A 19,972-nucleotide genomic window follows, 5' to 3' on the forward strand; every position below is an offset into this window, starting at 1 on the left:
CACTTGGGAGCTGGCTGGGTGGCTGGTACCCAGCCCTAACGCCCAGCCCTGTACTCTCTCCACCCTCGGCCACCTCCCTCACAGGCCCTGCAGGGCCTAGAAGGACCAGGGCCCTAGGGCTCCTGCTCTCACTAGAGAGGCAGAAGAGAGGCCCCCATGCCCACTGCAGTGGTAGTTGTTTAGGGGAGGACTCCTGCCCAACCTGAGGACTGAGACGGGGACAGGTGGTCTCTAGCTTCAAAGAATCCCGGAGGGCTCACAGCGGGTGGTGCCTGTCGCGGGGGCAGGGTGGGACCCAGGCTTGGAGTCTGTGCTCAGCCTGTGGGCCTCAGCCACCCCGATGCTCCAGCACTAACCCTGCTGCCGGCCCCACCGCCTGGCTCCCGCCGGCCTGGGGTCCCAATGTCGCCCCCATCTTTCCGGGGCCCCTGGGGCTGATGCAGGGCCCCCAGTAGGGCACTTAGTGTTCCCCAAGGGCTGCTGGCCAGGGAATGGCCGTCCAGACCTCTCGAGGGCCCCCAAACAAGGCTGGCCCTTCTGCAGGTGGCACACAGCAGGTGCAGGGAGGGGGCCTGTGAGCCCCCGGGGAGATACTGTAACTATTCGTGAAATAGAAACAACCCTGGCTCCTCTGGGCTCACCTGCGAACTCAGGAATCTGTGAATCCTCCACTTCAAACAGCAGCTCGTCGTGAATCTGGGCAACCAACCTGCAAGACATGCGGTGGAGGGAGTCACCCCCGTGCGTGGGCCTTCCATGCTCTGTCCCTGCCTGTGACAAGGGGCGCGTGGGGGGCATGTGCACGGGGGCACGTGGGGCACTGCCCGGTGCTGGCCAATCCGCCTAGGTTTTGGCACAAGGTGCCCGTGAGGATGTGGCTCGGTGGGGAGTGAGAGGACCCAGGCAGGGGCTGGTGGGCGGGGGTCACGGCACCGTCACCAGGACAGCCTGCAGGAGGTGAACACAGGTTAGAATGATGCATTGGAGGCAGAGGGCCCAGGATAAGAGGGTCCGGGTGACCCCCTGCCCCCCCCAACCTGGGGAGCCTGACGAGGACACAGTGGGGCTGAGCATTTTGAGGAAGAAGAGCCCCCCTTGGACCATCGCGGGGGCAGGGACCCTGACAGGCCTCTACTCGAGGCCATTCTGCAGGCACAAGACCCCAGCATGTCCCTGCTCCTGGGTCCTGGCCCACGGCCTGGGCACCTTGCTGCTGCCCTCCTGGCCACTCCCTGTCCCCGAGACACCACGCTCCCCGCCTGGGTCTGGGCCCAGGGCTGAGCTCCAGGGGAGGAGTCAGCACTCACTCCAGCCCACTCCGCTGGACAAGTCCTTGCTCCATGCCCCACTTCTCTGAGCCCCCTCAGGCACCCCCTTGAGGGGTGTCTGTCCCCACCTGCCTCTGGGTGAGGAAGAGAGAGGGGGGTGTGGACGCTGCAGTGGAAGGAGGTGTGTAGGCAACAAAGGTGCTGCTGAGGGGCAGGGCTCCTGGGAGGACGTAGACTCAAGCGCCAGGGACTGGCAGGTGCGCATGTGTGCATGGGGTGGGGATGGAGGAGGGGGACACCCCAGGGATCGGCCCTGGAAGCTGTTCCTTGGCCGCACAGAACACGGTCTGCAAGGATCTGGCCAGCATGGGCCAGGCGTGCCCCGCACTTAGAAGGTAGGATCTGGGGGCTTCCCTGGTGGCCCAGTGGTTAAGAATCTGCCTGCCAATGCAGTGGACACAGGTTCGAGCCCTGGTCCAGGAAGATCCCACATGCCGCGGAGCAACCAAGCCCGTGCGCCACAACTACTGAGCCCGCGAGCCACAACTACTGAGCCCGTGCAGCTAGAGCCCGTGCTCTGCAACAAGAGAAGCCACCGCAGTGAGAAGCCCACTGCACCGCAATGAAGAGCAGCCCCCGCTAGCTGCAACTAGAGAAAGCCTGCGCGAAGCAATGAAGACCCAACGCAGCCAACAATAAATAAGTAAAATAAATAAATTGATTAAAAAAAAGAAGGTAGGATCTGGGTTGGCTTCTGACACCTACTGGGGGCTGTGACCTCAGACCCGGTGCCAGCCCCTCCTTGGGGCGGACGAAGGAGGCTCGCCCTGTGCACTCAGGGAGGGGGGAGGCGTGGTGCAGGATGGTCTTGAGGGCCTGTAGCCCTTGGGGAGGGTAAGCATGTGGGGGGGTGGGGGGGCATGTGCTCTGCCCTCTGTGTGACCTGGTCTCTGCCTCTAGGACGCTGCTTCCGAGGGAAGGGGCCATGTCCTGTCCTTGACACCGTACAGCCTGTGCACACTTGTCACCGTACTGCCTGTGCACGCTTGTCACCGTACTGCCTGTGCACGCTTGTCACCGTACTGCCTGTCCACAGCAGGCAGAGGCAGCGCCTGGCAGAGCTGTGGGCCCAGGGGCACCAGGGAGCTGGGGCTGCACAGGGAGGGGAGGCGAGGCCCCCGGACAGGGGTCACCACAATGGTGAGTCCGGCCGGGCGCAGGGAGCAGTCTTGAAGCCCAGTGCAGAGACGGACTGTGCCGGCGCTTTCAGAAGCTGTGCAGGACTTTGTAGCCGAGAAGCACAGAGCTCTACCCTGAACCACTCTCCCCTTTTCTCTGTTGCTGGGTCGGGGGGCGATGAGGCTGTGTTCCCAGCCACCTGCGGTGGGTGCCCCCAGCTCCCAGGAAGGCTCTTGCAAGGGCTGGCGTGCGGGCGGCGGGGGCAGGCGCCCTTTCTAGCACCACTACTCTCTCCTTTTGCCTGCTACGCGCTGTGATGGCTGGAGTGGCCACCTCTATCCAGGCACCCAGAGGGAAACGGCCAGGGAGCCAGAGGGCCTCCAGTCCTGCCGCCCTGAGCCTCTGAACCGAAGTCAGCAACTGGACCCCAACGATGGGGGAAAGCCCACCTTTACGTCTGAGCTGCCGTGAGCAGGCACAGCCCATCCTGCTCGTGGGAGTGAATCCCCAGGGCGTGCTGGGTCCAGCCCAGGCTGCAGGCTGCTGGCCGGCAGACGCCGCAGTCCCCGCAAGGAGGGGGCCTGTATTTTACGTGCAGCCTCTGGCCAAGGGCTCTCGGCACTGTCCTCCGGGCAGCCAGGCTGGGCTGGCAGCATTGCCATTTACTTTCTTGAACTGACTTCTAGGCCTCTGGTGGGGTCTCGGGCTCCCGAGAGTTTTCATACTTTTTGAAATTACATTGTGAAATTCTGAGTTGCTGGCGTGCCAGCAACCTAAGAATAGGTTTGAATTGTTAGTCACTCACACATCTCTCTCACAGCTGACTGCGACATTACCATATCTCCAGTTGGAAACTGGGGCACAGGAAACGCACAGGAGGCGCCCGGGTGGGGCAGGTGAACACAGGTGTCAGACCCGTTGTTTCCCAGGAAGCGAGCTGATGGCTGAGGAACTTCCCGTCCCTTTGTCCTGCGCGGACAGGCCGCACATAACCATGCTCTGTGGGGACGCTCCAGGAGCGCCTCACCTCACCTCCCGGCTGTGGCCTCCTCACCTCACCTCCCTTCCAGGCGCCCTCAGCTCTGAGCACACCCTGAGGACTCATCTGAGAGCACAGGCGCACGGTGGCTGAGCCCCAGGCCTTCCCGCGGCCTGGCCACAGTCCTTGAGAGACACGGCGAGGCCCCACGCCCCTGCCGTTACGCTGTTGTCCTGACCTGCGCAGGTGACCACAGACGGCCGCTCTGGGGAGCTTGGTCTCAGTGCCCCCGCAGTCCCTCTGTGCTGTCAAGGTCAGGTTTTGTTAACGGCTCTGCGTCCTTCCTGCTGGACCAGCGTGGCGTCCTCCTGCCCCCAAAGGCCCAGCCTCCCATCCGTCCACTCCGGCCAGTGGCTGCTGTGGTCCAGGCCATGGTCCAGGGGCTTGCTGGCTGCCCCAGCCTTGCTTCCCACACATCCTCAAGGGCCCAGGTGCTGCAGAGCCCTCTCCACCTGCTGCCCTGTCACCGTGGGAAGTCCAGGGCCTGCTGCCCCCATGTCCCTCAAGGCCGCTCCTCGCTGCTTGGCTGGTCCTGTCGCCTGCCCTGGGCCCCGGGCACCTTCTCCGCCCCTTCCTGAGATGGGGAGAGCAAGAGCCCACATGCCGGGCTAAGCCTGACCACAGATGCCCTCGGGTTGCTGCCAGGTGGGCAGAGGGCAGAGGGCTGCCTGTGTGGTGGGATGACCCTGCTGTCCTGTAACCATGGGCAAAGGAGCAGGGTAAGTGTCCCCTGAGGCTGCCACGCCGTCCAGTGGGGAAGCAGTGGGGCTGCGGTCCTCTGCACGAGCCCAGGGGAGGAGAGTCTGCAGCGTGCCGGGGGGCCCGGTGCTGGTCTAGTTCTGGTGATTTGGGCCGTGCTGCACCATGCTCTCGGGTTCCCTTCTCTACATGCAGGTGTTGGAATCGACAGCCTCCAAAGCTTCTTTCCAGCCCCAACATGGTCTGAAACCTGGAAGGGCCTGTCATGGGGGTCTCATGTCGGAAGAGAGGAGGCCGCCCCCCCGCCCCCCGACAGCTCAGCACGAGGCCAAGTGAGCTCTCGGCCAACGGCAGCGCTTGGGGCCACAAGCCCCCTGGCCTTCCTTCCCCAGCCCGTGGGCAGTGAGTGGAGGCCGTCCTGTGATTCCAGCCCGCGGGGCACTTTGGGGCGACTGGACCAGGTGCCAGGAGCCCCAGGGACGTGTTCCAGTCACGTTGTTTCAGGCAGATACCAGCTCACGCGTGGCCCGCATCTGCCCCCCCCCCCACCACCACCCCGACCACCGACATCGTCCTAGACCTTTCCTGCCACTCCAGGGAGAACAACTCAAGTTCACACGCACAGCGTGGACGGCCGTGTTCCACACTGGCCTGCTTCGGTTTCTGAAATGACACGAAGCGGTTAACGTGTTCTGTTATGAAACGCGTTTCCTGAAGACAACACAGCGCTGGCAAAGGGATGGCCACCGGGTTTCTGAATTCCTGGATGAGGACTCTCACCAGAAAGCCCCAGGCCCTCGTATGCCACTTCCCTTACCCATCCCACAGAAACTGGAGATGGACCAGACCTCCTAGACGTGAGATATCGCGGACGCGGAACAATCGGCGCTAGCGCAGGCCCCACACACCCTCGCGCGTTTTACCCTCAGAAAAGGCACAAGTGAACAGGATGCAGGAGTCGAGCAGAAAGCCATGAGGAGCCCTGGATGGAAGAGGCGTCTGGCCTCAGCGTGTGCGTGCTGGGGACGGCCGGCAGGAGAGACCTGGCGACAGGAGAGCATCTCCCACTCAGCTCCTGCCCCCTCACCTCCCGCAGCTGCTGCAGGAACCGGAGACAGCAGCCCAGACCCTGGCGCAGCTACCGCAGGGCACCTGGGGTAGCACTTATATCCTGCCGGGCCTCAGGCTTCTCACCCTCTGCCCTTCCTCCCAGCCCTGGGGTGACAGCCGGGGTGTGGCTGCTCCTTCCCAGGGGTGTAAGGTGAGCCATGGACCAGAGGAAGTGCCCCGGGGCAGGGGCTGTGAAGGCGGAGGCCAACAGCGGTGGAGCCTGGGAAGGTCTTGGTGGAGCCTGGGAAGGTCTTCTCCCGTCTCCTTTACTAGGACACGACCCTGCAGGCCAGGGCCTTTGCCCCGGACACACTTCTCTACAAAGTTGCTGAAATTGACAAAAGAACATAGGCTAGAACATCAAAACGAACAGGAGGAAACATCTGAAGAAGTAAAGGCGGAAGCTTGTTAAGCAAAGATGAAAGATCTCAGGCAAGGAAAAATCCCACGCCTTGAGGATATAAAATAGTATCAGAAGCCTAGAGAAAACCATAAGCTCACATGGAAAAGGGTGGCCACAGGCCAGCAGGCCCCGTGTCCCAGAGGTGGCGGGAGGAGGGGCCAGCTGTCCTCTGTGCTGGTGACGCCCCGTAACGCAGCGGAGTGAGCAGACACCCCTCAGGGTGCGGCCCATGAGACCACTTAATGCTTCATAAATTTTCATCACCTAACCCGCCATGAGCTTCCTCTCCAGGTGCAGACAGGCTGATGCCCGGGAAGGGCTCCTGAGCAGGCAGGCCCACGCTGGCCCACACGTGGAGCCTGGGAGGGCCCGGAGGGGTGGCAAACAGACATAGAGACCAAAGAGGGAGGGAGGCAGACCTCCTGGGGTCGGACATACTCACTCCTCTGGGGAGCCCAGGTGGGCCGCCAGGAGGGGATCCTGGGATTCGGGAGGAGAACCCACCCCCTCCCACCCGCACCCAGGCCAGGACCTTGGGCAGCCCGAGGGGTGGTTCTGGGCCAGCAGAGCCTGGGACGAGCACACCTGGTCACCCGGACACTCCCTCTGTTCGGGGTGTGTGCCCAGGAGAGCAACTGAGGCAGACGTGGAGGCTGGCGAGAGCCTTCGGGGAGGGGATGGCAGCAGAAGCCGGGCCTCTGGCTCACTTATCGGGGCTGGGAGTGGACGCAGTGCGGAGCCCCGTGTCCTGTCTGAGGGGCTGCGGGGCCCACCCAACTCTGAGGCGGGCAGCTGCGTGTGTACCCCTGGGGCCGTGCCCGAAGAGGTTCGGGCTCACCGAGGGGAGACACATTTCTGCACCAGGCAACCTGGGGAGACTCAGCGTGCTCCGGGGTGAGCGGGCCCTTGGCCGCCTTGCTCAGCCCTAGCTGGGAACAAAGCGTTCTCCTGGGAGTGCTGGGAGCACCTTGGCTGAAGCAGGTCCCTCCGTGGGGGTCAGCGAGCTTGTCCGGTCCAAGCCCCGGAGGGAAGTGGCCACTGTGGCTTCGCGTCCTGGAGGCATCTGCCCGCAGGCTAGGCGCAGAGCAGCAGGCCGCCCACCCGAGCCCTGCAGAGGGCAGGTCCGCGCCCTGGGCTGGGCCTGGGCCGGCTGGCGCTCACTCACTGACCTGGCCGTCAGGATGGGGGACGTGGCCACTGCTGTGAAGAGGTGGATCATGGCCATCTTGCAGAGGTCCGCGGCCGAGCCTGTGAGGCACAAAGGGTGCTGGTTCAGGAACAGCGTGAGGCCCGGGGCCCCGCAGCCCTGCCCACCCAGGAGGGCTGTCTGAATTTTCTACCCTGCCTAGTGCATGACCCCACGCCCAGCAGGCGAGAGCCACAAGGATCTACCATCTCTCAGTCCTTGCACGTGTGGCTGTGCCTTTGCTCAGGGCCTCGCAGGCTGAGGTCGGTGTGGACCTGGCCGTGTCCTCATCTGGGGCTCCCCTGAGGAAGGCCCACTTTCAGATGACCTCAGGTTGCCAGCAAAATTCATTTCCTTGCAGTCACGTGACTGGGCTTCCCGTTTCCTGGCGGCTGTGACCCTCAGGTCTGTGCCACGGGCCCTCTCCCCAGCGTGTTGGCCCCTCCACGGCCAGAATCGCTGACTCTGACCCCTAAACATTCTTTCAAGGGCCCACCTGATCAGCCCAGGCCCACCTGGGATGTCCCCTTCTGATACGCTCAAGTCAGCTGACTGGGGACCCTACACCTGCCGTATAACACGACCTGCCCCTGGGAGCAGTGTCTCAGCACGCTCACAGGTTCTGACCACACCTGGGCTGTGCCCGCTGCACCAGCCGACAGGATGACGGAGCCCGGACGGCGGCCATGGGCTCAGCCCCTGCTCCCTCAGCCCTCCCGCTGTGCAGCCCTTGAACCTGGCAGAACCTCAGCCTCCCAGTGTGTGGAGTGGGGCTATGATACGGGCTTCTAGGACTTGGGTGGGATCAATCACATGGTCAGTCAGGCACTCTGGAGGTGCTGGCCAGCGTAGGGGACACGCTTGTTCCAGCGCCAGGCAAACAGTGGGTGTCTCAACAACCGGTTCGGATCACAGGAAACAGACTGAAGTTCAGGTTTCCATTCCTGGCATTAAGCTGCTCTAGCTGTTCAAGGCTCCTGAGGTTCACGAAGAAATAAAAGGCCCCAGTCAGTGGGCCGCCTCTCTCCACTGCAGGGCCACACTTCCCACGAGCGCAGCAGGAATGCTGGACGTGCAAGTCTGGTCTCTGCGACTGACCTGCCGGCCGCGAGGGGTCTCAGCGCCATGGGGACCCTCTGCCGGGGCTGGGATGTCGGGAGGCTTTGCTACTTTAGGAGGAGGAGCAGAGCCAAGAGAGAGGAGGTAAGGGGGCGGGGGGAGCAGAGCGCGAGTGGGGTGGGATGCGGGAGCAGGCCTGCCGGGCCCTGTGTCTGCCCAGGTGGAGGGACAGCTCCCTGGTGGGCACCGGCTCAGCTCAGCACGGGCAACGGCAGGTCACTTGTCCCGTGCTGTCCCGTGCTGGGAGATCACCTCTCCGGGGGAGCTCAAAGCGTGGCCAGGCCTCCTGGTCAGCTTCCCATGTGGAGAGGTCTATGTGCAGTTTTTTCTCCAAACCAGCTTCAAGGCCGCCAGGGACAGAGGCGGGTGGTCGTGAGCCAACCACGGCCTCGCGTGAGGGAGCCAGCCTGAGACGCAGGGACCTCTCAGGGTTGGAAGCTGTCGCTGTGCTCTGCTCTCGTCTGGGTGGTCACAGCAGGGCAGGACCCAGGAAGACGCTACACTGAGCCCAGAGCCGGTCCCAGCCGTCCTCCCGCAGCTGCCACCCCCTCTCCTGCTCGCCAAGGCTGAGCTTAGCCGGGCAGCGCTGCCACACCGGCCTCTGTGCAGCACTCACTGGGGACTTGACCTTCCTGCTCCACCATCCACGCCTCGCACTCCGCGTCTGCTGGGCCCGGGCCACCCTCCTGCTGCAGAAACCCCTCGGGGGCTGGGGTCCTACCTCCAGTCTTCGTCTCTGGGCCCAGGGACCTTGGTTCTCCATCCGTGACCACTGGAGTCACAGGTGGGGACGTTGCCCGACCCCCAGGCCCCCAAGGCCTCATCAGGACGGCGCCTAGCGCCGCCTCACACCTGCCCTCCACGCAGAGACTGTGGCTTTGGCCATTCTAAGGAAGACTGACGGATCCGTGGCGGGTGCACTAGGGTTCGGACGCCTGCCAAGGATGAGGGCTGTGGCGGAGAGACCAGGCCGAGGGTCAAGGGACTGAGCTCCAGGTCTGGCCCTGGCGCCGGCCGGATGACCTCCTGGAGCCTGTCTCCCGTCTGGCCTCGTGGGGTGCGTCGCAGTCAGGAAGGGGACCAGGTGCTGAGCACCTGCCCTGCGGCTCCCAGCAGTAACCGCCAGGAGGACGAGAGCAGGATACACCCTGGCACTCATCTCCTGGGGCTGGAAACCGAGCAGCAGAGGGGCTCCGGCACCTTGCACCACGAAGTTCACGGCCTGCCGCTCTGCTTGAGCCCGGAGCTGCGGGTCGCGCGCGCAGATCCTCGGCAGCGGCCTCCTCCTGCCCATGATGGACACCACACAGCCTGCGTCACACGGAGGAAGAGCAAGATGAGAGCAGCAGTGAGCGGGCGGCGCGGTGCCCTGCTGGACCCTCCCCTTGTGGGCACAGCTGCTCTCAGACTAGGTCCTGGGGCCCCGCGGGAACCCTCCCTGCTGCAGCCGGAGCAGCAGTGCCGGAGCTCCGCCCTGAGGCCTCTGGGTCTGTCTCTAGGGCAGGTGGGCTCTGTGGTGGGAAAGCAAGGACAGCAGCAGAGTGGCCTTTGCTTGCCCGGTGGCATGTTTTGCACACTTTCTAACTTCTAGCCGTGCTTAGATCTGATGTAGGACAGGAAGGGCGGTTTTTACACTCTAAAGGTGAAAAACCACTTGTGGTTCTTGGGGACAGAAGTAATTCTGGACAGTGTGGCAGCTGGAATTGGGGAGAAAAGCATTAATCCTTAGTTCACTCAAGGAGGGGTTGATGGTCTGCGTCAGAGACCACATCCCTACACATGAGGGCACATCCAAGCTTTGTGGGGCCCAAAGCTTCCATAATTTGGGGTCCTCTTTAAGAGAATGAATGCAGAGGTGCTGCAATGGTTATGTTCCTCACCAGTGAGAACTTTCGTTTTACTAGGTGTTGGTAAGAACTAAATCCCCAACTTACATGTTATGTGTCTGAGGATTGGAAGAATTTCTCACATACACAATAATTATAAAAATGACAGTGTGTTAAGCACCTGCTCCAATGCCAGGCAACGTATAATTAAAGTCCCCTCACTGTGACAGGCAGCGAGAACAGGGAGAGCCGTGCTTCTGACGGGCGCATTCCAGTCTGTCTCTGTGCGTGTCTGGTGATTTTTCCTTTTTTTAAAAATTTATTTATTTATTTCTGGCTGCGTTGGGTCTTCGTTGCTGCGTGCCGGCTCACTCTAGTTGTGGCGAGCGGGAGCTACTCTTCATTGCGGTGCCCAAGCTTCTCATCGTGGTGGCTTCTCTTGTTGCGAAGCACGGGCTCTAGGTGCGTGGGCTTCAGTAGTTGTGGCACACAGGCTCAGTAGTTGTGGCGCACGGGCTTAGTTGCTCCGCGGCATGTGGGATCTTCCCGGACCAGGGCTTGAACCCATGTCTCCTGCATTGGCAGGCGGATTCTTAACCACTGCGCCACCAGGGAAGCCCTGTCTAGTGATTTCTGACTGGATGCTGGGTATTGTGCGTTTTATGTTGTTCAGTGATGGGGTTTGGTGTTTTCCTTTCTTTTTTTTTATTTAATTAATTAATTTATTTTTGGCTGCGTTGGGTCTTCGTTTCTGCGCGAGGGCCCCCTCTAGTCGCGGTGCGCGGGCCTCTCACTATCGCGGCCCCTCTCGTTGCGGAACACAGGCTCCAGACGCGCAGGCTCAGTAGTTGTGGCTCACGGGCCCAGCTGCTCCACGGCACGTGGGATCTTCCCAGACCAGGGCTCGAACTCGCGCCCCCTGCGTTGGCAGGCAGATTCTCAACCACTGCACCACCAGGGAAGGCCCTGGTGTTTTCCTTTCAAGAGTGTTAGGCAGGCCTGAGGTACCTGCAGATCGCCTGATCCTTTTGAGGCCCACTTTTAAGCTTTGTTAGGGTGGGTTTAGAGCAGCTTTAATCTAGGGCTAGTTTAGACCTACTGCTAAAGTGTTACCCTTCTGGGTGAATGTCTCAGATATCCACTGAGCACCCTCCATTCCAATGGTCAGAACCCAAACATCTCCTGGCCCTGTGTGAACTCTGAGGTTGTTCAGCCTTCTGCTCCCCAGAAATGATTCTGCTTAGTCCTGTGGAGTTTCACTCTCTGCACACATATCTCAGTATTAAGGACAGACGGGGGACTCCTCTGAAGGTTCATGGAGACTTTTTCTCTATAACTTCCTCCTCTCTGATAGTCTACCTTGCAAGATCCTGTTGCCTTTGCCTCCCAGACCCAATCCTTGTCTCCTCAACTCAGCGAGGCCACTGTAATCTGCTTGGGCTCCCCTCCTGCACTATGGTCTGTGGGCCTAGACACAGGGTGTCAGAGGGCTCCCCTCCTTTGCTTCTGTTCTATCAGAGACCAGAGTAATACACTGCCTATGATCCAGTGTCTGGAACAGTTGCTTCATGCATTTTGCCCAGTTTTCTAGTTGTTTATGGTGGGAGGAAAGTCTGAACCTCTTTGCGGCCCAAAGCAGAAGCCCCTGGTTCCATACATTGCAAATCTTGTTTCCAAGGCTTGCGGTCCTGGCGATTATAGTTCCTGTTCACACTGCGAGATGACCCCTGGCCCTGCACCTTCCTGTTACTGCACTCGGGAAGTGGGAAGGCATGGAAGGAATGCTCCCGGAAGCCATCCCTGTGCCAGGACGGCTAGCACCCCTCAACCGTGCATGGAAAGAGCAACAAACCTCAGGAATACCCACACTGAGATCCAAACTAAATGAGGCACCAATTTGACTTCCCCTTAAGCCGGATTCAAAATATAGCTGTGGCCACGGCAATGCCACATACCATGGAAAGGAGTACGGTGGAGGAGGGTGGAGGGGAAGAGACAGCGTCTTAGTCAATCGCAGTTAAAGTACCCTGCTTTTGCCAATTCTACAAAAGATGTGACCACGTGAACACACTGCAGGGCCTCTCCCGGGGCCTGGGAGGAGGGGCCCACACAAGGAGGACCCTGAACTTACAGCTTCATCAGCATCATGGTCAACCTGCCTGGCCCACCTGTCCACCCCCGGGCAGGTCAGTGAGCCTGCAGGGAGAGTGCAGGCTCACACCACCTCCTTCCCTCCTCGCCCTGCTGTCTGCCTCTCACCAGTGGTCCCCCTCCATCCCACCTCCCAGGACTTCCTGAGCTAACAGCCGCGTCACTGCCCCCAGGTGCTGGCTCTGATCAGCTCCCCTCCCGACCTCTTTTCCACACTCTTGCTGGAACAATCTGCGAAAAATGAAACCCAGGCTCTTTGCGCGCCCCGTGTGGTGCTGTGCGGAGTCCGGGCGCACACCTGCCCCTTCCTGGCCCTGCCCCTCCCTGCCGGCTCTCCCTGGCCTCTCACCTGGTCTTGCTCAGGTGTCACCTCTTTTTGTGTCGCTGTGGCTGGCCGTCCCCAGGGCCGCCCTCGCTGCTCTCTGCCCAGTGCCCCGGGATTCTTCCACACCCAGGAGCCCCTCTTTCTGACGCCGTCTGGATTGCTTGCTCACTGTGGGTTACGTTTCCCAGGATTTTGTCTCCAGGAGAGCCAGGAGGTCCTACCCCTGGTGCCAACACAGTGCCTGATACGGTAGGCACCCAACAAATGTCTGTAGCATAATTTAATGACAGTTGAGCGTCTGCCCAGAAATGCAACTGCTGCGTCAAAGGACATGCGTGCTTCACGCTGGCAAGCGTAAAGCTCCACGGCCCTTCGAGAAAGTTCAGTGCAGGGCAGGGATGCAGAGCCGTGCAACAGAGAGGCACTGGCTGGGCCAAGCTGCCTGGGGGGTGGGTCCCGGCCTGGCACCGCCTGTTTTGTTAGCTGTGTGAGCTCAGGAAGCTACTTGACCTCTCGGGGCTCATTTTCTTCACCTGTAAAGCAGGGTCACGATGCGACCCAAGCTTTTGAGTTGCAGTGAGGATGACGTAGGCAGTTGTGGGCAGCCGTGGACACCACGCCTGGCCGCGCTGTGCGGCACGAGGGCCTGCGTGTGGCTGTCCCCCCTCCTGCAGTGACCCTGGCTCCGTGCACTCAGCAGTGCTGGGTTCTATCACTGTTTTCACATTTCATAACTGATAGTATTTTAGTTTTCCCAAGCGCGGGGCCCCAGTGAGGAGGCTGCAGGCATCGACCCGGGCTGTGCAGCCTCCGTACGGCTCACCCCCAGGCCCAGGAGCCGAGGCCTGTGAGATGCTCACTGGGGGATAGAAACGGTTTCCCGGCTTTCTCGAGCCTCCAGGAGGCTGCAGGAGCTGAGCGCTGACCCCGCACAGGCTGCTGTCGGGATGTGCGGCCAGGCCCAGGGGAGCCTGTGGGGCCGCCCTGCACTCACGGGCTCCCGAGAGAAAGGTCATCAGTGAGCCCCCGGGAGGATCCTGGGCCCTGCGGGATGCGCCAATCCTCCGTGATCCCAAGTGCGCTGACTCTCCGCTTGCTCTGTGGCGACCACTGCTCTCTGTTTTGCATGTTTCATGAGCTTCTGCTCCTACGTTGATTTCCTTCCTTCTTGTTTCTTTAATCTACTCTGCTGCTCGTTCCCAAATGTCTTGTGTTGAATACAGTCATTTATGTTCAGAAAATTTTCTTTCTTTTAAAGCACTCTTTTAAAGAATTCCTTCATCTCTAAGTGAAGGTCCGCTTGGCCATGTCTTACGGTTTTTCACTGAGATACTTATACTGTCCTTTATTGCTAAAATGCTTGTCATTGGCTTGGGACTTCTTTTTAAAATCTTACATCATTTAGGAGTGCAAGGATTTTTCCAAATAGGCAGATGGATGGATGGCCACACATATTGATATAAACTACCTTTTTATTCCACTGTGGTCACAGAACATGCTCTATTTGATATTCTTTGAAATCTGTGACCAAACTGTGGCGAAATGTTGTAGATACACCACATGCTTTTCCTAAGAACACAGTTCTCCATTTTTAGGTGCAGGACACCTCTCTCTGTGTATCTATCCATCTATCATTTCTAACTCAAGCTTAGTATTGTTGCCTCAGGAAGAGCCTGGCTCTGGACCCTCCTTACGTGGAGCCTTTTGGTCCCATTTATCCAGCAGGGGCTGGATGCTCACCCAGTCCCCACCCACCCAGCCCCCAACAACCCACCACCCTCCCATCTGTTCACCCACCCACCGGAGGAGCAGGGTCTGGGAGACCACCTGGCTGCTGCAGAGAGGGTGTGGGAGAGGGAGGGGGACCTGCTGACGGCTTTGGCAGCAGCTGGCTGACCTGTCTGGTGACACCGGGCAATGGTTGCTTGGGTGAAGTCCTTGATTTTCTTGTACTTCTGCAAAAAACTCTCCAAAAACTGGGCAGCTTCCTGAACGGGAACTCCAAGGCCAGCAGCAAGTCGCTCCTTCCCTGTGTGAGTAAAAGCGTGATCAGAGGCCAGCCTCTCGCTCAGTGGGCTCCCAGGACACGAGCTACCAGGCAGTGGCCACCACACGTGGAAGTGAGCCCACAGAAGGGATCTTGGAAGACTCGCTGCGTCAAGGCCCAACTGGCACCACTGGTCTCTTCTGATTGGTCAGGATGGTGTTGGCTTTGGCTTTCAGACCAAGTGTTCGGTGCCAGCCAGTCTGGACGGGAGCCTGTTAAACATTTATTTATTCAACAATGTTGACTGAGGGCCTGGCAGGTGCTGCAGGTGAAGCCCTGGTGAAGGAGCTGTAGTCCCTGCTTGCAGCCTGTCCAGAAGGGAGCCTGTTTCCAGAACTGGGGGAGGCTGGAGAGGGCCGGCAAATAAAAGAGGAAGGGAAGTTTCCAGTGCCAAAATACGAGGAGCTCCCACCCTTGGAATGTTTTTTTGAGACAAAAACTTTTGGTCCAGACCAATATTTGGTCCCTAGGGGACGCAGGCGTTCTGGAGAAGCTTCTTATAGCAAGATCTCTGGTCAGGATGGCACCCCTAGTTCCAGGATGAAACCCAAGTTCTAGGATGACACCCTGAGTTCTAGGATGACACACCAAGTTCCAGGACGACACCCCGAGTTCTAGGACAACACCCAAGTTCCAGGATGACAGCCCGAGTTCCAGGATGACACCTGAGTTCTAGGATGACACCCAAGCTCTAGGCCGGCACCCCGAGTTCCAGGACGACACGCGAGTGGCAATCGACTCCAGATCCCAGGAAGCCACTTGTTCGCTTTCTATCAGTGCAGATTTTCTTTTCATTATTTTTTGTGGTACAATATATATAACACAAAGTATGCCATACTGTAAATTAATTTTGTGTTCCAGAATTTCGTATGAATGGTGTAATGAATTGTTCACTATAAATACTCCTTTGTGTCTGGCTGTCTTCTTTCACTGGCCATGATGTTTGGGGGTTCATCCATGTTGACAGCTGTATCAATAGTCTTCAGGAGTCTGCTGCTTTTTTCAACACTGAAGCGTAGTTGATGGGTAACATTGCGTTCGTTTCAGTGTACAGCGAAGGGACTCAGTTACCGCATCCCCCCTCTTGAGCATGGACCGGGCTTCCTCTCTTCATACATTTTGTACTCTGGCTGCTGTATTATAAATGATATGTTGTAGACACTCTAGATTCTGTTATGTGTCTCTCAGCAGTGCTGATTTAGAAAAAAAAACACTTCAAACTTTGTCCCCCTGCAGCCAGCAGCAGCTGAAAGCGCACATCAGTCCTTTCAGCAGTAGCTGGGCTGTTTGAAGTCTGCCCTTTTCACACACAGTCAGGGGTCAGCCAGAGATCTGGGCAGAGCTCAAGCCCAGAATTCGGGGTTCTCCTTTGACTCTCCTCTTTCTGAGATTTCTCCCTTCACTTTCCAGATTCACTGGCTGCCCTGACCTCTTTCCTCTGCCTTTTATTTTTCCCAATTAATTAATTAATTTTTATTTTTGGCTACTTTCGGTCTTCGTTGCTGCGCACAGGCTTTCTCTAGTTGTGGCGAGCGGGGGGCTACTCTTTATTGTGGTGCGTGGGCTTCTCCTTGCACTGGCTTCTCTTGTTGTAGAGCATGGGCTTCAGTAGTTGTGGCATCTGGGCTCAGTAGTTGTGTTGCACAGGCTTAGTTGCTCCATTGTATGTGGGATCTTCCTGGACCAGGGCCTGAACCCATGTCCTCTGCATTGTCAGGTGGATTCTTAACCACTGTGCCACCAAGGAAGCCCCTGTCCTCTGCTTCTGGAAGCCAGTAAGACCCTGGATTTCTGTCGGGGAGTTTTAGCCACACACAACACGGACAGAGGCTTGCCTTCAGGTGAAGAGCTACAAAACGGCAAACTCACCCTGTGCTATTCCTTCCTTCCAAGTGTTAACCCACCTCCAATTTCTGTCTGCTTTTGGTCACTTTTCAGTACCTTTAGGTAGTTGTTTATTATACTTTAGCATACTTTCTAGTTGATATCTGTGGGAGGGTGGTCTGATCGGAGTGCCATGGCCACTGCCGGAAGTCACATTTCTCCTTCTGTGTCTACGGCTGAGAAGGAATTCCTTTCCCTTCCTCTGTAGAGCTGTTGGGATATCCCAAGGTCTCTGTACAGGAAGAAAGCCTGCTTCCGAGAGAAGCCGGTGATGTGGCAACTCTGAGAGAAGCAGAGGTGGGCTGAGCCGGAGACTGAGGGTCTGGTCACTTCTCCAGGCCCCGGTCCTTATTCCCCATGCCCTTGCCGGGGGGTCTGTCACACTCTAAGGCCACCGTGCCCCTGCCCCCCAAGAAGGACAATGTTTGGCTCTGTGAGGGCTTCTGTTCCGTGCTTCGTGCTCATGGGTCCCCACTTCCGACACAACTTCCCTTCACACTTTGATTCAACTGATCAGGTTCCTGCTGTTTCAGTTGTGAAAATGCAGGCCTGTCTCCGTAGGTGCATCTCTGGGAGCACGGATCCCCTTGGCGGGAGCACGAGGTACCCCACCTCATAGGTCCCACGTGAACATACAGTTTGGCTTTCCCCACAGAGGGCTAATTGCCTCCCGTGTGTGTGTGTGTGTGTGTGTGTGTGTGTGTGTGTGTGGTGCAATTTTAAGTTTAGGAAGGAAACCTTCACTCCCTTTCCTCCACGTGCTCTTTGCCCCATGCTGAACTAGAACAGCTTCTCACTCTTGGTTACAGCTTCAGGGCCTCGTGAGAGCCTGGCACTCGTGGGCCTCCAGGGATGCTGGCACAGGCCTGACCGGCTCCTGCACATCCTTTAAAACTCAGCCCGGCCTGGCGAGGGGCCTCCCCTGGGCTCAGCAGTCATGCTGGACGTCGCCGATCACTCAGTGCCGTCCCCGCAGGCCTGCTCGTGTGTCTCATCGGACAAGCGTCGGCCCCTTGGAGCAGGAGGCCTGGAGCCCGGCACTTGGTGCGCACCGGTGACGGGACGTGGAGTGAGCTTAAGATGCGCAGCGAGGAGAATCAAGGGTCACGCTGACTCTAAGAGTAGCAGGAGCTCAGGGCAGGACGGGAGGAGCAGGGGTTTCTGCTGCCAGCGGGCCTGGGGGGGCACAGTGCTGGGCAGGCGGCTGCATCCAGTGGGCTGAGGGCAGCGGTGAGCCCAGGGCCTGCGCTCCGGGCCGAGGCCTGCAGGCGGGCAGGCACTCCCATTTCGGGGGGGACAGGTCTCTGGTGGCAGAGGCCTGGCGGCTCCCAAGCCCTGGGGAGAGGGGCTGAGGCAGGCATGGGGATCAGGCTGCCCGCGGGCTGGGGGTACGTCTTCTCGCTTGTCCTGGTCCTGCTCTCCCTCTACAGCCTTTTGTCATCCTCACAGTGACCATGACCCCGAAGCCAGGCCGGGGCCATGTGCCCCCAGCACCCAGAGCAGCCGCTTCCAGACCCCTTGTGTTTAGGTGAAATCGCAGCATTGCAACCCACAGGAGCCAGGCGGTTGAAGGCTTCTCTGCTGAGTTTCCAAAGGGCCCCAGCAGCCCAGGACGCCCGGCCCTTCAGGAGACGAAGGCCCCACTTCACACACGAGGCAGACGCAGCCCGACAGGTGCACAGAAGCCCGGCTGTCAGGTGGCGACGGGAGCGGCAGACACGAGGCCCGGGGTGGGAACCCTGTCAGCATTAGGGCTCAAAGCAGCGGCTAATGACTCATTGCTTATTTACAAAGTGGAGCTCTTTTCCTCCCCAGAAAATAACAAAGTGAATACTCCAGAAGGTGCCAGACCTACAGGAACAAAGGCTGACTCTGGGTGCACCGGGTAGCGGGGGCAGCGGGGGAGGCCTGCCGCCAGAGACTGGAGCCGAAGCGCCCCTGCCCGAGCCCTGGCTGAGACCACAGCCCCGGCAGGTTTGAAGCGGGTTTCAGACTCATCATAAGCAGGTCGGTCACTCATGGTCCGGGAAGAGGCGCTTTGGAAGCAGGTCACACGGCACCGCAGTCACACTGGAGAAGCCCGAGGTGGCTCCTACCTGCAGCTGACTACACGTTTGCCCAGGGTTTTGCGCTGGCAGCTCTTCCCTGAACGGACACAGGGTTCCTATGGCAGGGAGGGACCCTATTCTCCGTGTCTTTACACAAGCCCTGCTCCTCAAAATGGAACTGATCCAGGAGGGGCCTGCGCAGGCCTGGCCGCCAGGCCACAGCCTCTCCTGACCCCCTCCCTCAGCTCCCGAGGGGCGTCAGGCCCACTGATGCAGCAAGCCCGAGAGGCAGAAAGAATTTAAAAAGCCCAGAGAGCCCACGGTCAGGAAGGGAGAGGAGAGGGTGGGAGAGGGGAGGGGAGCAGGTTGCTCTGCCTTGGGTCCTGGGTCTGGAAAAGGGGAGGGGGATAGGGTGACGACAAGGGCTCCTGGAGCATCTCAAAGCACAGGAGCGGCCCCAGCAGGTGGTGTGATGTGGGGTAGGGGGAGGCTTTGGTCGGCCCTCACTTCTGCACGTCCACTCTCCGTGCAAAGGTTGCTGGGAGCCCTGAGGGTTGAGGGCGTGAGTGGTCTGACTGGTGTCTGGTGCATCACAAATACCATCAACATGTGTGTAAACAGCGGCACACAGGGATGCACAGGATGAGTTCCATGGGCTGAGAGTGATTTCTGTAAGTCACAGCCACATTTCAATGCAGGTGCACAACTAGAGCACCTCCGTCTGGCCTATAGGTGACACCAAGGCCTCAGGCCCACCCACAGCCTACCTGCTCCATAGACCACCGAGTACACCACCTTCTTGGTCTGCTCCCTGTCTGCATGCGTCACGCGCTCTGGGGAAATGTCCTTCCTGCATGGAAAGATGGCACGTTGTCAGGCACGCTGGCACCTGTCTGAGGAGGTCCTCAAGGGTCCAAACCACACACATCCCCTCACACCCCAAGAACCACTTCGAGGTCAGGCCTGTAGTACGGTAGGGGAGACAGTCAGCATCTAAAGCGTCCGTGTCAGCCTGGCCCCTCCGAACAGATGCCAGCCAGGTTCTGGGGTATCCACACCCCAAACCCAAAAAGTGGCTCCACCACTGGAGTGCCAGGCAGACAGGAGGAGGCCTGGGGCCTGGGGCCTGCCTGTGGGTGCTGCTTCTGGGCCTCCTGCAGGATTGGATGAGCAGCCTGTGCCTTGCCTCCTACAGAAGGAAGGGCCCTGTCCTGGCATTCAGACAGAATAAGAACCAACTCCACACCCGGCAGCGTGCAATCATGCCGCTCTCCAAAGATTAAAGCTGAGCCTGAGAAGCACAGGGGCCGGTGGGCACCCAGGGCCCCTCCTCCTTGCTAGGCCATCCTCGCCTAGCCGTGCGCACACCCCAAGTCTCCCTGATGGAGTGAGCACGTCAGATCAGCAGAGACAGAGAGAGAGAAAAGGAAGAAAAAGGAGCCTGTCCAACCTCTGTGGGCAGCCCTGTGCTGGGCCCTCCTGCAGGGCTGGCCTCCACTCGTGGCCACGGGGCGAAGCTTAGGATCTGTGCAGGGATTTGGGGTGTATGGGCTGCCCCGGGCCTAAACGTGGCTTCTAGATTTCCCGGTATGCACGGGGCTTTGAATGCCCTATTTCCCAAAGACCCTCTCTCCCCAGCTTTTCCTCCCAAGCTTTCAGGCTCTGTTATTTGCCTCGACTGAGGTCTT

At 59.2% G+C, this 19,972-nt stretch overlaps 1 protein-coding gene across 1 annotated transcript in view; it reads right to left on the reverse strand.

Annotated features, from left to right (window-relative positions):
- Positions 1–19,972, reverse strand: part of POLN (DNA polymerase nu) — a gene marked incomplete at its 3' end in the record, with an annotated part of 169,996 nt that overhangs the window by 3,202 nt on the left and 146,822 nt on the right. The window contains 5 exon segments of the mRNA XM_082838350.1: positions 642–709; positions 6,868–6,946; positions 9,204–9,314; positions 14,203–14,334; positions 19,052–19,134. Of these exon segments, the coding sequence (XP_082694476.1) occupies positions 642–709; positions 6,868–6,946; positions 9,204–9,314; positions 14,203–14,334; positions 19,052–19,134 (473 nt within the window).

Source organism: Leucopleurus acutus (genome assembly GCF_964270905.1).
Source record: "Leucopleurus acutus genome assembly, chromosome: 4".
NCBI lineage: Eukaryota > Metazoa > Chordata > Mammalia > Artiodactyla > Delphinidae > Leucopleurus > Leucopleurus acutus.